The 17,873-nt window shown below is 42.2% G+C and overlaps 1 protein-coding gene across 1 annotated transcript; it reads left to right on the top strand.

The window, feature by feature from the left end:
* Positions 1 to 2,638: 2,638 nt before the first annotated feature.
* On the top strand, positions 2,639 to 5,472 carry CITED2 (Cbp/p300 interacting transactivator with Glu/Asp rich carboxy-terminal domain 2). The gene is made up of 2 exons (XM_081251581.1): positions 2,639 to 2,876; positions 3,337 to 5,472. The coding sequence occupies exon 2, from the start codon at positions 3,345 to 3,347 to the stop codon at positions 4,161 to 4,163; it is 819 nt and encodes a 272-aa protein (XP_081107707.1). The 5' UTR covers positions 2,639 to 2,876; positions 3,337 to 3,344; the 3' UTR covers positions 4,164 to 5,472.
* The last annotated feature ends 12,401 nt before the right edge of the window (positions 5,473 to 17,873 follow it).

Raw genomic sequence — 17,873 nt, 5'->3', positions numbered from 1 at the left:
TCTAAAATGAAAATTTGATCATCTCACTGGTTCACAAGCCTTCACTCATTTCTCATTATCTTCAAGATACAACCCAAATTTCTCAGCTTGAGGACCAGTGCCCATAGGATCCAGCCCCTTTACCTCTCCAACCTTGTTTCTCTCCCCCCACCGCCTGGGATGGCCTAACTTCTACTCATAGTCAGGCCTCAACTTACCACCACCCCACTGGGAAGCCTTCCCAAGGCCCGAAAACTGGGTTAGGTGTCCCTCCTGTGTGACCCTGGAAGTGCTTGTGTGTAATGCTGTTGTGACACTTATCAAAGTGAGTCCGAGGCTTGTTTGTCCAGCTGCACAGTTTGACCATGAGTTCCTGTCTTGGTTGTCTCTCCAGAAGCTAGGAAAAGTGCCTGGCACCTGGTAAATATTCACTGGATGAATGAATAAATGAACAAAGCATACCAGGTTCTAACCAGCTGGCCCCAGAAGGAATTTCTTTTCCCTCTAAGGGGGGGAGGATGGGGAAGTGACCTTTCAAGGGATTTCCCAATAGTATGTGGAAACACTGGAGCATCGTGGAGCTGCACCTTTCCTTAATGGTTGCAAGAGGAATTTAGATTGGACATTCAAGAGCTGGTCCTTGTGTCGCAAGACACTGCAGTACAAGGAAGGGAAGTAAACAATCTATCTGGCAATTTTTGAGTCTGGGGTTGACCAATATTTTCGAGTCTATTTTTTGATAGGAAGTGGCAGGTCTCTCCCAAGCCTCTGATTCTGTAGCTGCAAGTCCATGACCTACAGGTAAAAGTGGTGGGTGGACAGGAGATGAGGTGATTGTTGCAACCAAAACTGTGATGTATTCTGTGCACAAGTATCCAAAAAGCAAGTATTTCTGAGCTTTAAAAATTATTGCATACACGGTTACAAATGCTGGAGAGTGTGCAAAAGGAAAGAAAGGAAAAGAGGAAGACAGTAACAATGTTTAAATATATATATTAAATATTCTATATGTATATTATAACTAGAGGAAGACAGAGGGGTAATCGAAACAAATAATCAGGATTCGCTCTCTTCTGCAAATTCCTGAAAGGGGAAATATATCAGAATTTCCAGTTCTCAAGAAGGGCCTAAAGAAGTCCTGTGAGCAAGAAGGGAGAGAAAAGAGGGGGGCGGGGGACTTGCTCTTCGCAGCAGGAAGTCGTCAATGGATATCGAGTTATGAAGAAACAACTCTGTACAGAAGTCCTTATTCGGAGCGCTAAAGTCACTTTTACCACATAAAGAGCAATATAAAAGCTCCGAGCAGCCTCATCATGGTGTTGGGGAAACAACTCGGCTCCCCCATTTGAAAAAGCAAGAGAGCTCCGACTGGGTAGTGGCCCAGACGGGCGTAAGGGCTTTTATTTGCAAGTCAGTGAGCCAAATGGACGACCAGGCTAGTTGTGCCGCGTTCAGGGAAGCAAGGTTATTATTATCGCCTATTACCCCACTGAGCAATTTCACTGAAAAGCAAGAGTCCCAGCAGTGTGTGCCACGGTGCCATACGGGACGTGCAGCTACGTGCCCACCTCCAGAACGACTTTATTTACAAAGCGATTACCATGTTATCTATTTGTTTTCCTCTTCCAGCTACAGCAGCCTTACTCAGCCCCCGAATTTCTTAATTACAAACCCGTTCGCTTCTAAATCAACCCCAAACCGTCAGGCAGAGCCCGGAGGGAGGCTATGCAAGTTTGCACACACCCCCACCTCCCGGATCAAGGGCAACAGCAGAAGCAAGAAACTGCGTATGTGCAAAAAGGTGGATCTGGGGACGAGGATCGCTGAGTTTGTTTACAGAGCAGAGACGCCTCAGCTCGGATGCCAAAGCTACCAAGAGCTGCAAACGCAAACTTAGCAGAAGCACACGTACCCCGGGAGCGGCAAGCGGCCCCGAAAGCAAGGACCGGATTCCCGGGCGCTGGAGCGGAGGCGGTCGGGCCCGCGAGCGCGCTCAGTCCACCTGCAGCTGCTGCCGCTCCCCGCCCCCAGCTCCTGTCCTTGAAAGGAGTGGGGAAAAAATGCATCTACACGCAGAATGTCTAGATCGGGTTTACCTACTGCCCCTATAAAAACACAAAAGCACAGCCCAGAAAAGCGCGCACAGGGGAAGGGGCATTATTTGCCCGGGGCTTAAAAACCCACACGGGTAAACAGCCATTCTTTGCAACCTGGGCAGGCTTTTTGCAAAGCCGGGGAGGTAGAAGGGCACTATGGACGGGGCGCTGGGTGAAACCCGTTTTCCCACAGAAAGCAGCACAGATTCCTAGGTGAGCTCGGGGTGGGGAATCCGGCCAGAGGGGGGCGGTGAGTTTTCCTCGCTGCTCTCCGGGCAGGCGCTACCTTCGGGCTGAGAGTCCAGGGAGGATTCTGTCCTTGCTCCGGGGACGGCCTGGTCTGGTATTTGTGGGCCGGGAGGAAGCCAGCATCCGGGGTCAGCGGGGCGGCGCCTGGGCCCGCAGCCTCTGCGCACGTGCCTCCGGCAGTGGGGACTCGGCTGCCCGACCCGGTCCGGTGTGCCCGATGTTCCGGAATCCGTGTTTTTCCGCCGCCCTCCCCGGAGGCTCTCGCTCCGCCCTTCCTGAAATCCCTTATATTAACTGTGGCCAAAGCCCTAAGAAACACAGCTCATTGTTGGCAGCTGCCGGGCGGTCTTGCCGAGCTGTGAGGGCAGCAGAGGGGAAATAAAAGGGAACGGCTCCGATTCTGCCCCAGCGGCCGCTGCAAGACTTCGGCGCCGACTTCGCGACAGCGAGCGCCTTGCACGCCAGAAAGGCCCCCTCTATGTGCTGCTGAGCCGGTCCTGGACCCGACGATCCCGCCCTCGGTCTTCGGAACAGAAATCGCAAGGACGGAAGGTAAGCGCGGCGGGCGAAGCTGCCTGGGGCTTCTGCCAGCCCAGTCCTCCGAGGGCTGGGTTTGCCCGGAGGAAGAGCGTGAGGCGGAGCTGGGGAATAACAACAGGATGTGCAACAACAGGATGAGGAGGGCTGATTTAATGCCTGAAGTTCGCAGCAGAGCTACGGGGCACTTCCTTTATTAGGCGACTTCGGGGAGCAGAGGGGGGTGTGGGCTTGGGTTCCCCGCCCGATCGCAGGGGAAAGGGCTGTTTGTGCAGCGCGCGGCTCTGTTGTGGGTGGCAGGTCTGCCTTGGTGGCGAGCCCGGGTGCACAGGCTCCTAGTGGGATCCTCGGGATGATGATTCGCAGCCGAAGTGCGTCGGGTGAGCATGGGGGCCAGAGCTGAGAAAAAGTGGGGTGCACCGAGGTGGGCGACACGTGTGGCACAGGGCTTACCGTCTGCCCTTTTCACTTTCAGGACTGGAAATGGCAGACCATATGATGGCCATGAACCACGGGCGCTTCCCCGACGGCACTAACGGGCTGCACCACCACCCTGCCCACCGCATGGGTGTGGGGCAGTTCCCGAGCCCCCATCATCACCAGCAGCAGCCCCAACACGCCTTCAACGCGCTAATGGGCGAGCACATACACTACGGCGCGAGCAACATGAACGCCACGAGCGGCATCAGGCACGCGATGGGGCCGGGGACTGTGAACGGAGGGCACCCCCCGAGCGCGCTGGCTCCCGGGGCCAGGTTTAACAGCTCCCAGTTCATGGGTCCCCCGGTGGCCAGCCAGGGAGGCTCTCTGCCGGCCAGCATGCAGCTGCAGAAGCTCAACAACCAGTATTTCAACCACCACCCCTATCCCCACAACCACTACATGCCGGATTTGCACCCTGCTGCAGGCCACCAGATGAACGGGACAAACCAGCACTTCCGAGATTGCAACCCCAAGCACAGCGGCGGCAGCAGCACCCCCGGCGGCTCGGGCGGCAGCAGCACCCCCGGCGGCTCGGCGGGCACCTCGGGCGGCGGCGCGGGCAGCAGCAATAGCGGCGGCGGCAGCGGCGGCAGCGGCAGCAGCAACATGCCCGCCTCCGTGGCCCACGTCCCTGCTGCAATGCTGCCGCCCAATGTCATAGACACTGATTTCATCGACGAGGAAGTGCTTATGTCCTTAGTGATAGAAATGGGTTTGGACCGCATCAAGGAGCTGCCCGAACTCTGGCTGGGGCAAAACGAGTTTGATTTTATGACGGACTTCGTGTGCAAACAACAGCCCAGCAGAGTAAGCTGTTGACTCGATCGAAATCCCGGCGAAAGAAATCAAATCCCCCAACTTCTTCGGTGTGAATTAAAAAACATTCCCTTAGACACAGTATCTCACTTTTCAGATCGTGAAAGGTTTGAGAACTTGGAAACAAAGTAAACTATAAACTTGTACAAATTGGTTTAAAAAAATTGCTGCCACTTTTTTTTTTGTTTTTGTTTCGTTTTTGTAGCCTTGACATTCACCTCCCTTATGTAGTTGAAATATCTAGTTAACTTGGTCTTTTTTGTTGTTTGTTTTTACTCCTTATTTCCTCACTTTCTCCAGTGCTCAACTGTTAGATATTAATCTTGGCAAACTGCTTAATCTTGTGGATTTTGTAGATGGTTTCAAATGACTGAACTGCATTCAGATTTACGAGGGAAAGGAAAAATTGCATTAGTTGGTTGCATGAACTTTGAAGGGCAGATATTACTGCACAAACTCTGCCATCTCGCTTCATATTTTTAACTATGCATTTGAGTACAGACTAATTTTTAAAATATGCTAAACTGGAAGATTAAACAGATGTGGGCCAAACCATTCTGGATCAGGAAAAGTCATACTGTTCACTTTCAAGGTGGCTGTCCCCCTCCCCGATATGTACAGACAATAATAGGGTGTGGAATGTCATCAGTGGCAAACATTTCACAGATTTTTATTTTGTTTCTGTCTTCAACATTTTTGACACTGTGCTAATAGTTATATTCAGTACATGAAAAGATACTACTGTGTTGAAAGCTTTTTAGGAAATTTTGACAGTATTTTTGTACAAAACATTTTTTTGAAAAAATACTTGTTAATTTATTCTATTTTAATTTGCCAATGTCAATAAAAAGTTAAGAAATACTTGTTTTCTAGAAGTCATTTGGGGGTGGTTATTCCCTTTGGTGGCTTTCTTTTTTTCTCTTGAACACTTTATTGATGAGAGTAAGCATTCCAGAGGATAAATTACAGGACACTAAAACAGGTCATGATGAGCTTAAAGCTGAGAGCAGGATTTAACATAATTGGCATAATGCTTCATTGTTATCACTGTAACATGCCTCTTGGTGTGGTTTAATCAAAAGCTGTGAAGTTGTCAAAAGAGCATTTTTTTTCTTAATTGCCATCATCTTCAAGTGTACTCCAGAGTTTAAAAGGTTTGTAACACTAAATGTTATAAATATTATTTCACAGGGTGGGAGGGGAAAAATCAAGTGTTTCTGGTTATACCTGATTCAACTACTTAAGTGGAGGTAGACTGGAATAAAATACTGGAAGATTGATGAGGATGGCATTAAATATACATCTACCTTTATCTCTAGTGACGAATTTTATTTCTCAGCAAAAGTATGAAAGAGAGGCACACATTTTCTAGCTTAATCTCTGAAAAAGCTTCTGGCTGGTTTAGAGTTCTAAGAAGAAGAGGGGGTGGAATTCCACCTTGAGGCTTTCTATTTTGTTCTCTTATAATATTTAAAATTTACTCAACAAGGTTGACGCAAAGGTCAAATTACAATCTTTACAAGATGTTCCCTCTCAAGCATGCCCTGTTTTCCAGAATTCTGAGCTTTTACTGTTACAGGCATTGGGTGCAAAGGACATGAGGATAAGATCCTTTTTAATTTTACCTGGATGCGTTATCAAGAAGACATAACTACAGTCAAGTAGGTGTCAAGTTTTGCCTTATATAATCAAGCAAAGGAAAAAGTAATATTGTTAAAATCTCCAATGATCCCAGTTAGGAGAAAGAATTTTGTTTTCCCTTTCATGTTTTCCTAGCTTATAAGAGCAACACACGGTACACTCATGAAAAAATACGGTCTTGTATATAACCTACTGGAGGAGTACAGAAATGTAGGTTGTGGAAAATCTCACAAGTAATCCTTTAAAAGAGCATTTCATTTAGACTCTAGATTCTAATCTTAAATCCCATATTTCATAATAAAAAAATCAGGAGAGGAGGATATATAGAAGTGTTAAATTACAGTGAGTCTGGCATAAAAGCTGATTTCAGTATAATTCAGATCACCTACATTCTATAATTCTATTTCCAAGGCAGGCCATCAAAATTAAGATGCATACTCCACTGGGTTTTTTTTATACCTCTTAATTGACACTTCCTTATTGAAAATTACGTTGTAAGTAAATAATTTCTCTGAAAATACATCGTTCAAAGCTCTTTACTCCATTTTAAAGGCTGATCCAGATTTTCCACATTAGTAGTTAAAACTGAAGTTTTCTTCCACTTAGACATGTCAATACTAAATCTGCAATCAGCAGTAAATCTTCCTGGCTAAGCATTTTCACAGCAAGTTTTTCTTTTTTCCTTTTTCTTCTTTTTTTTTCCAGAGGCTCAAGTGAAAAAATATGTTTGCATACATACTAATACAACAATTCTAGTTCTTTTCCACTTGTGCCAGGAAGAAGATAAAAAGGAAGGCCATTGCAGGCACTGTCTTTTTTTTTTTTTTTTTTTTTTTTTTTGCATAAAGAAAGAATCAGGAGAACTGCCTTGCCACCACCCTTCACCATTTATTCTGCCAGGGAATAAGCCTCAACACCTGCTCTGTCACTAAATTCCTCCTGCTGCTCTAACGCCGGAACACGTATGTGGAGATGCAGAGCCGGAGGAACTATTATTAGATCCTGAGCCTATCTCTGCCAGAACAGGGGACTCAACAGGAAAAGCTGGGCTAAAAGCACAATTTCTCTTCAGTACAAACTCTCCCGTCCCCTTCATTCGAATGATCTCTGTTTCATTAAAACTCTTTCATGATCAACAATTGAGCAGATTCTATGTGATATCTGCGGGTCTCTTAAGCAGGGAAAAATAACTCCTTGTTTGAACAACCTGATTAATGAAACCTGTACAGTGACCTAGATCACCGGGCTACTGGCAGACATTTGCAAAACCTTTAGCGGTCTTGCTTCCTACTAAGTTGCTTGTAGCATATGGGGAAATTTGACCTCTGTACCTTGGCCGTTTTTCAAAAAGTTCTAATATGGTACAAGAGAGCTTCTATTCTTTAAGTTTTGCCCACAATTAGACACTCTTGATTTTCAAGAAGAGATCACTGATAAGCCACAGCAAAATACCATAGAAACACATCAGAAAAAGAAGAACACATTATCAAAAAACTTATACCTGTTGTGGCTGCTAAAAATCCTGGTGGCAGTATCCTTGCTGGAGCTGATAAAGACGTTACAGCTATGGATGGGTGTTTGAAGAACAGTTACCTAATCACCACTGTTTATGGGGTGCTAGTCTAAAGCACTAGTACCAGAAGGCTGACATCTATTGTGAAGTTTATGGTCTCCAAGACTTGTACTACTGTAAACTGGGATAGCAATAAATTGATGTCAACATTAAAGGCCAGATCCTTTAGAGCAAAATATTAATCCACTAATCTATTATGGGTGGCCAGCTTTGAAGTATAAACCTTGCAGTCCTGGACCATTAGGTGTTTTCGCCCCCTTGTGGAATTTATTTAGAAGGTCAAAGAAAAGTCTTTGCTCAAGAGGGGTTTTTTCGTTTTATTGTTTGTTTTTTTACCATTTCTGAAGACTTCATTTTCTCTCTTGAAGCAAACAGCATATACTTGAGAAACAAATTTTCTATCAAAGAAGATTCCAAAATAAACGCCCATTATGAAAATAAGAGCATTTTACTTATTACCAAAGACCTTATGATTAAATGTACATACTTGAAATTTCAAAATAGGCATTGGCTAAGGGATTTTCTTACTAAAAGCAATGCTTTTTAGCCTGTCAGTTAAAGCCGACACACTCTTCACCCTCACAACAGAACTGTCGATTTGGGATCAGTGCAAATAATAATGCATTTGATGTACGGGGTTAGAAAGGTGGAGGAGAATCTCCAGGAATGCAGAATGAAATTACCTACATTGGAATGTGATCAAGCCACAGGCTCTAATCTTGTGAAAAGGGCCACAGGATGTTTAATGAGACTGAGTGTTGCTGCCTAATTGCTTCAGTAAAATTTACTTTAAAATAAACTTGGCAGATAACATTATCTCCCCAAAATAAATAACTGTAGAATTCACGGAATTTAGGACTCAAGCCCTCAGCAATTTTCTCCTCTCCTCTATTGTTTTACTGGCATGAGAGAGAGACACAGCCTCAGAGACGGTATTCATCATTTCGGTACTTACACTACTGTCATCAGAATGAAGCTCCCGGGCAGGTTGAAGCAAGAGACCCATAGGTAGGAACATCAAGTAACTTAGCCAATGAACCCCTATTATCATGTGTTCTGTTTGTCTTTTCCCCTCAAAATAGAAGGAACAATGGCAATGTCAGGATTTTAACTGCAGTGGATTGGCTGAAATTACTTGACCTATTTTCATCCAGCAAGGAGAAAAATGATTTTTTTTTTCCTGGAAGCCATACTTATTTAAATTAGAAAAAAACAATAGAAGGACATTTTCTAACAAATAGTGTACTGTTCATAAGGAGTTTTAGTTCGCCTTATAGTAAGACCCACCTATATTTTTGAAAAAAATTGACACCTGAAGTAAAGAATGTTTTCCCCTTCACAGGAAGACTTAACTTCATAAGTAATGCTAAATAATGAACTGAAAATATTCTAAGAGCTGCCGGTGTGAATTTCTATAGTATTTTGCTATTTGTGAACGTAATAAAGAGAAGTTAAGAGAAATAGGGGTCTACTGTGTTGAGGAACCGAACCCATGGTCCTCAGGAAAGAGAGAATATCAACCAACACCCCCCCCCATATTTTCTATGAACAGACAATGAGTTTTTAGTGGTTGGATCCTTATCAGTTACTTCTTTCCCTAAGGTGAGCACTAAAGTTGTCAGTCCCAGGAGCTGGTTGGTAGGGCTTCTGGAGAATTCTGCTTGGCTAAACCAAGGCATGCAGAATGAAACAAAGCAGACGAAAAACAAACGATGAGTATCATTACTTGCTTTATTATGTTGTTGGTTTTCATTAGGCTGAACTAATCCGAAAGATTAGTAAGGCAGGGCACGACGTGGGGTGAGGACAGTGGCTCACAGGATTCCTGGAATTTTCCCATGGCCTGGCCATTGTGCTCCGCCCTGGAATCCTTCCCTTTCTTCCCTCTCAAGTAGAGGGGTTCCTTGAGTACATTTCGGGTTACTGAACAAAGCAGACAAGGAATTCTGGCTCCAAAGCAGCCTGTGGCAAGACCAGGTTGGTGTGGCGCGCCTTGCAGGAGATATGCAAATAGATGAGCGGCTTTGAAAGTTAATAGTGCTAGAGGAATCCTGTCAATCCATTCTGAAGCCTGGGTGGGAAACAAGCTTTAGGCTCGAGTGAAAGTCCAGCTAGCAGAAAATCAGAAAAAGTCGTCACAGGACAGCCAACTCCAGGCCGTGGTATTATTTTGTGAACACCTGTAGGAGACGGTATCCCGGAGTGACGGAAATGTGATCAGGGCTACTGAAGGCTTTTCTCTTTGTATCTCCCTAGGGACTGGTGTAAAATTTGGCCTTGTGTTTCTTTAAGCAGCTTGGCCCACAGAGCTTTTTTTTATTTCTGGTATCCTAGCTTTTTTAAAAAAATTTTTTCCCCTTGGCTTTCTGACAGTTAATATCTCCATGCTGACAAACACATAGTAGTAAAATTGTGCATAAAAATCGATAGGTCACCTTGTAAATACTGTCCCATTATATTTATCTGGATTGGCTCTGAAGGAGGATACGCAGGATGATGGCTAGTTCCATGTTTCTTCTCTTTACCCAATGTGTTTAGCAAATATACGGACGATGAGGCCAGGAGGTGAAAAGTGACTGAACTTCTGTACTCCCAATATGAACCTAAAATAAATATGTAAATCTTTCTTAGGTCTCCCTGTCTGATACCATGTTTTAGAGCAATGACTCTTAGCTGGGTGGGGCTACCCCTCTAGGAGGCAGATCATAATGGGAAGAGGGTAAAAGAGGGCAGTAACTTGTAAAAAACATATTCTATACTATTATATATTGGGGGAAAATGCTTAAATACATTATACTTTCTGTAAAACATAACGTAGAAGACTTTGAAAAATCTTCCTGACCAATGGGGCATGGATTTTGAAATGGTGAGAAATACTGTTTAGACTACATGGGACCAAATCAGAGAAGTGCACCCTTCAGCCAGCATTACTGAAATCATTTTGTTGACTCAAGTTTCCAGTGGCTGGGCTGACTTTGCTGAGTACCTGCAACATGGCAGGCACTGTGGTAGGCTCTTTACATACATAATATTATTTAATCCTCACAATATTCTTGCAAGGTACATACAAGTCATTATTTCAGTTTTAGATAAGGAAACTGATATTTAAAGAGGACGTGAATTGCTCAAGGGCAAAACAGCCAGTAGGAGGCTGAGCGGTTTTACAGATCTAGCTTCCAAGACGGTGTTCTTTCTAATACATAACACTGCTGTTCTAAACCAAATTACTCCTATTCTTAGATGTCACTGGTTGTAAGATAATGAGACAACTTAATAAGAGTGCTTCAGGGAAAAACCCACTACATTATATGTACACAACCTGTAAACACACTAACACAACTATGACGTGTATCTATCCATACAATTACATACCACTTCCTTTTGGGATTCACAAGATTTGGGTCTACACTTTTTTTCAAACCCATAATAAAGATTCTTCCAACTTAAGTGTGGCCCCTGCCAGTGCAAGAATAGCATGGATGATGAGTCTGCTGAATTCTTTCCTAACACCTTCACCACGTTAACACTTGAAGTCATATGAAAGAATACCAGTGATTTAAACTAATTTTGTTTTTTTTTCTTAACTGAATTACATATTGCTGGATAGTAAATAGTTTTCTTTCAGAAATTAAGCGAACACCTTAGCTTTGTCAATTCTATAATCTATTAAGTGAAAATGTCAGTGGCTAAATTCTTCCATGTAAAGATGACCATATCACAACTGCACACACTGCCTGGAAGCAACTATGATTTAATATTAATTATAAGATTCAGGCTGATTTAAGAATATTAATATGTGAAAAATAAACATCTTAGCATAAAGAAAATACAGTATTTAGTTATTTTACTTAATCTCCCTCAATCTATCTAAACTTTCTTGATGTAGGTGTAAGCCCACTTCCTTTTGCTTTGGTCTTCTACTGAAATGGAGAACTCTTCCATTAATAGTTGGAGTAAAAAGAATAGCAGATCAGGAGTAAAAACTGTTGAGTTGTGGCCTTAGCTCTGCAACCAAATAGCTGGGTAATTTAATCACTATTAGCTCAAGTTTCTCCATCAGTAAAATGAAGGTGTATGTTTAATTAATACATCCTGTATTTGAATTCTCATGAAGGAAACATAAACCCATTCCTATCATTAAAGTTGGAGTAAAATATTATAAAACCCCTTCGAAATATCATTTCTTGCTGTTCTTTCTCCAAGCTAACTGTGAGCCTGGGGGTGAGCCACAGACCTGATCCAGTTGAGTCATCTCTCCAAGGGTTGGAATCACGTCTGTAAATGTTCCACTTCAATGTCAAAACGACCATAAGTGTTGGCTACTGAGATTTCCCTATCTGTAAGCAAACACCAAAAAATTGCCACCCACAAAATATTTCTAGTACATGCACTTGCAAAGATAGAGGTGACTATACAACATTGTTGAAAATAATTTCATCAGGTCTACATTTCAGATTCTGTTCTATTTTCTTAAAGATTAAGTTCATTTTTTCCAACCTCGTAAATAACACTCTCAAATATTTACCCTCTCTTTCCTTCAGACAACTCTTCCTGAACCACAATCATCATCATCATCACAGTTATCGTTGTTTATTTTCTCAAAGAGACAATCCTATACATAATGCTAAAGTAGAGGAATCTAGCAGGTGTCAAACACTGTAAGTTGGTCCTTAAGAGTTACCATGGAGATAGGAGGCACGCCGCTACGCCCACTGACTTCCCTTTCCTCAACTTCCCAACCCACGGTCTCTCTTTCCCCCCACAACATTCCTCCAGTTTGGAGAATCAGTTATTTAGCTAGACGATAAGCTAATAGACTAGTCAAAAATAATTATACAGTGGGAATTGTACAGCATAATTTGTAACTACCCAAGAAATAATTCTTAACTGATTATAAAAGTAACTTAGCTAAAGAACCATGATACAATATTACAATAAAATATTTGCTCCTTTCCCTACTTGGCCACTAGGTGTAGCTAAAGGTCTGTTAAGTCCACCACTGCATTTTTCTCCCGGGCAACTGCTAGACTACAGTGTCACATGCCTAAAGAAATTGCCCCCCTCCACTGCTGCTCATGTTATTGAAACATACAATATCCCATGTGACCTATTATAACCTTCAAAATTAAAGACAAGCCGAGGACACTTCGATAACACTCTGCCCAGGCACCACTGCTCACTACACTCTAAAATTACAAATTGACAAAAGGTGTGTGTTTGAGCAATCCTCCACTTTTTTACCCTAATTCTCCTCCCTTTTTGAAGTGCTCTCATCCTGCCTTCCATTCACTCAGGTACCAGTGGCTCAATTTTCTGCCCTGCTGTGGACATTTATACCTTAAGAGAGAAATTCTAGAGAGAGGACAGCTTTAAAACTACAGGAATGTTTTGAGTGGTAAGAATGTGCATCAGTCAGAAAGATATTTGCAGGTCATTAATCCTTTTCCTACCTTCCTCTGACGCTTAAATCATTCCTCTCTCTTGCCTCTCAAGCCCATCCAGTTCAACGTCTTTCGTAGGCCCTTTGCTCTTACCTTAAACTTTGGTGGACTGGACTACAGCCAGATAGCTTGTCTGAAGGCTAGCACATTGGCTGACCAGGAAAATTCTAACAGAGAAACTATAGTCAGATCACAGTGGTGCTTAAACTGAAATTATCTTGATGTGAGCCTGAGATGTCCTTCTGGGGCCGTATATTGTACTTATACTGAAGACCAGAGAAACTAGCTTGCCGAAGTCAACAGGAGAGTTGGTGTTCCCCAAGCTTCTCACCTCACCACACTAGCCAATTCCATGAATCCAGGGGAGTGGAACACCTGGTCAGAAGAAAGCAATACTAAGAGACCATATGACCCCAAATACAGATGGAGAGAGAAGGTACATCTGTCCTTTTAATTCCCTGATTCAGCACCCAGTACCCCCAGCTGTCAGCTACATATAATTCCTACGAAATATCCCCAGACTTGTCTTTAGAGTGAGTTTAAGTTGAACACCTATTTAATCACTCTGTGCTTCTGCATATGTTGTTCCCTGTGCCTGGAAGGTCCTTTTCATCTTCATCCCATTGTTGAAGTGTGCTTCAAAATCCATCTCAAGTGTCTTCCTCTCTGAGAGACCTCCCTACATTGTGGCAGATTGGTTAATTCACTAATTTAATAATGTCAACAAGGACTTGGGTTTTTTTCGTCTCTCTACTGGGCTATCCTCAGTGCTGGCCTCACCTTAGACTGGTGACAGGTGACATCAGCAGAACTTACATGATGTATGGACCCAACAATGTCCAAAAGAATGGCTGTCTCTTTCTATGGCTTTCTTTTTTCTTTTTTCTTAAAGGGAAAAGAAAACTTCACAGAAGCACTCCTTCCCTCAGTGTATTGTGTCACATTCCCTTTTGTGAAGCAACCAAAGACTGGGATTGGTTTTACCATGGGATGGACTTAACACAATTGACCTAAAGTAATCACCCAGGGTGGAGTAGGCCAGCAACTCCATCGTTAGAAGAGTTAAAAGCTAAGCTGACCCTTTCTGAAATTTTTGTTTCAAGGCATGGATTCTTTGCTGGAACTGAGAAGCACTATTTTTAAAGTTTTTATATTTTCAAATAAGTCTGCTTTAATGTAATGAAGATGTATCGCCAACAAAATTATATTATAAATCACTCAGAGCAGGTTTATTTAATAAAGGTTGAAATGTCTTCTATAAAGTGACATTTGCTAATATAAATATCCTCTTAAAAAGAAATACATAATCATTATGTCTTCATTTCAAAAATTCCCTTGTTAATATGATTAATCAACAATTTCTCTGAACCAAGAAAATCATGTACTGGAGGCAGGTGATTAATCTCAGTGCAAAGTGAAGAGAACCTAATATTTATGAACAGATTACTGATAGCTCTGTGGTCTGTTTCCATGATAAAATGCATTGGTCCATATGCCAAACCCAAAAAAGAATATAAAATTAGTCCGGTAAGATTGAAACGGTGGGTGGGGGAAGAGAGAGAAATCTACTACATGACATCCTTTGTTCTATCTGCTCATTGCTTGCTCCACTCCTTCCACAAAATGCCCCTTTCTCCATTCCAGTCATATATTCACATAAGAACTCCCATGATCTTACTTGATGACCATGCTTGTTTAGGGTTGCCCAGAGAGACTTAGTTGGACTAATCATTATAACTTATCCGCCTGGCTGCAGCCGACTGGTCCATGGATAACACCTGACTCAATAAAAGCCTTTCCCAAGGAGTTTCAAAATAGAGAGGTCAAGTTTTCATTTTTCTCTAGTGATGAAACTATAAGCCTGGAAACTGCTGTTAGCCATGGTGCCAGCTGTACTAAAGGAGCTAGTCTGGCAGAGTAAAGACAATAGGAAGAGAGAAGCAGAGACAAAAAAGTGATCTACTAGCATTCGTATGAGTCCCTGAAGTCTAGTTGCAACTTTGCCTTTCCTGAAGTTTAGCTACGTGAGACAATACATTTTCCTGTCCCTGAACTAATCTGAGTTAGATCCAATCACATGAAACAAAACCATCCTGACTAATACATACTAACATTGACACAAAATTTTTTTAATGTTTCATTGGCAGACATGTTTGGGGGAATTTTATTTTATACCTACACTAGTGAGTGACATAAGAATGACCTTTTCCATGAAAAATATGAGGTATATAATGTGTCAGAATTAAATTTCACCTTTTTCCTCCCCAGGTAAAGTTTCTAACATCCTTTGCACCAATATTACAATGAGCAATGGACACCGTGATGTGTTGCCCAAGCTTCCCTTTAGGACTGGAGAACTTATTCCCTCAGTTGCCAGGAATGCTGCCAGCAGACGGCCCACAGCTCTTTCAGAATTCCTGGTCACCTCGCCCAAGATCATTCCCTTTTCCCAGGCAGCCTGCCTCGAATGACTTGGATAAAGGCATGGCTCTCTGACCCCAACTCAGAACAACTCTGAAAGGCCATCCTAGCTTCAGAGCGTCCCATGGGGTGAGCTGAGGACTGTACCCAGGCTGCATCGCAGCCCATCTTCTCTTCGGCCCAATCTGCTTCCTACCCCTTGCTTCCATAGACATTGCTTCCAATAGCATCCCCCAGCCACTACCCAGTGTGGAGGTGCTAATCTCCAACTCAGAGGCCATCCCCTAAGAAACCCAACCTGCAAGGCAGTGCTTTTCAAATTATCAAACCATAAAAATATTATGTGGTTTTAAGAAAAACCCAATAACTATTTAATGGCTTCTTAAATTTTCCTAGCACTCTGCTAAGCATTATGATAGAGGACAGAATAAAAGTATAAGGCATATCTCCTACCCTTAAGGAACTCACAGTCTCGCTAGAGACATGCAACTTAAGCAGTCATCTTCCTATAGCTCAGCAATGCCCTCAAATGAAGAAAACTAAAAGGAAGCCAAAATTGGCATATAGGGTATGATTCATAAATATTCATTCAATGAATAAATGAGTGAGTGAATGAATAGGAAGGGATAGGTGAACTGAGATAGACCATGAAATTTATTTGAGGCCAAGCCACATTTACCACTGTCATTTTTCTTTTATTCATTAACCCACTTTACCATCTTCTACATTTCATGTCAAAATATAGACTAATCGACCAAAGCAAAAATATAAGATCCTACTAGGAATTCTGCTTTGGTCTAGAACAGTTCTTAGGGAAAAAAGCTTGTCCTTTTCCCATGTGCCAGAATCTAATCTCTCACACACTGTGAATGGCCAATGTGGACCAACCACATTCCCATTTCACAAATAATCTATGGAGAAAGAAGGCTTTTCTACAGTCATATCATCTCAACACTGACAATCTTACATCACTATAGTGTTTTATAGACATCAACCTCACCTTATTTAATCCTCACATCATCCTGGGAGGTAGGAAGAGTAAATATCATTGTGTCCCTCTTTCACAGATGGAGAAAACGAAGTCCAGAGGTCCTACATGTTAGAGGTGGGATTAAAATGAAATCTTCTGACTACCACAGCATCCCTACAAACTCTTCGGTTTTACACAGACTATTCATGAGGCTCTGTCTCTTACTGCTCCCAAGTGCGAGTTATGGTTTCTGTTAGTAATAAGAGAATTTATATTTTTAGTTCTAGCAGCACAATTAGTTTTGGACTCAGTAAACGTCAATCAAGCTTAATCAAGCAGAATTTGTATCATTGCATATATTACTCAGAAATAATGCATTTGAATATAAGCCTTGAATTAGAAAGAGAGAAGTCTGTCCAATTAATTATACTCATATTTGAACAGATAAATATGTATTGCATTCTAGATAATAAAATCTTTAACTACTATCTAGGATACTATTTACAATTACACAATTCCTCAAGTGATAAAAACTAGATTCTATCAGAAACCCCTTTCCTTTTCTACTCAGCTATACAGCATAATGTTCTATTCTTAAATGTGACTCATTTATTTTACATGTCTACTCCGGCAGATCCCTTGCAGAGTAGAAGTGGGGGCAGGGGTGAAAACTGATGGGAAAAGAAATTGTGCTGCCGGCTCCTGCGATGCACCTTCAACTAATAGCAGCTTGCTATTTTCTCTACATGTTTGCAGCCAGCATATGGCAAAAATATCAGTTCACTTTCTCTTCCCTTCATGAGTGAACTGAGGTCATCTCTTGTGCAGACATTATTCTGTAAGGATTACTCTGTAGGATGATTTGATTTCCTATTCTCTTGTCTACTTTTGTTTCCACCTGTAGTTACATCACACTGATTCTTAGGAATAATGTCTTACTCAGCTCCATTCCATCTGCTCATGTATATAATGAAGATTCAGTTTCTAAAGTGTTCTATTCCTGAATCTCAGTCTCATCCCAGCAGCCTCATTTATGGACTATATGACCTTGGCCAAGACAAGTATGTCCTTACTGGCTTTAGCTTCCTCCTTTAGATGAAAGGGAAAATTATAACTGTCCTGCTTATTAATGTGTTTTGAAAGATCACAGGGGATCCCTGGAATGTATGGATTTGATGTTCGTGGTTATGCATTTACATGTAATTCCTGAAAGTCCTTGACGTAGATAGTAGATTGTCATTTTGAATTAGCGGATGTTTAAGGACAGCATCCAAGATAGTCACTCAGCTGGTGCCTGAGCTCCTGGACTATCCAATAACTGTATCTTCTTCAGGCTTTGTGGTTCCCTTCTCATAGGCAAAAATTCACATTGAGCAATAGAAACTTTGTTTTTTTGTTAAACACGGACCCCACAAAGCAAGCCATCTACAGGTGCTGTTGGAAAAACTGAAAAGAAAGTAAAGAGGGCTAAGAAAGTGATACTTACTAGTGAGAAAAGATAAGTTTTGAATACATTAAACAATGGAATGTTGAATTTGGCAGTGACTAGTGACTCTGTTTTGCAAATGATTCTGCCATATTTATTCAATGTGGAGGGAAGAAAAAGTGATTAAAGAAACTATTTCAGTAAGTACTTTAGCCAGTGCAAACATGGAAATTTCTGGGGG

The sequence above is a fragment of the Mesoplodon bidens genome (assembly GCF_964165515.1).
Source record: "Mesoplodon bidens genome assembly, chromosome: 12".
Classification (NCBI taxonomy): domain Eukaryota; kingdom Metazoa; phylum Chordata; class Mammalia; order Artiodactyla; family Ziphiidae; genus Mesoplodon; species Mesoplodon bidens.
Note: the sequence above shows the minus strand (reverse complement) of the source record. Positions and strands in the feature narration are given on the sequence as shown.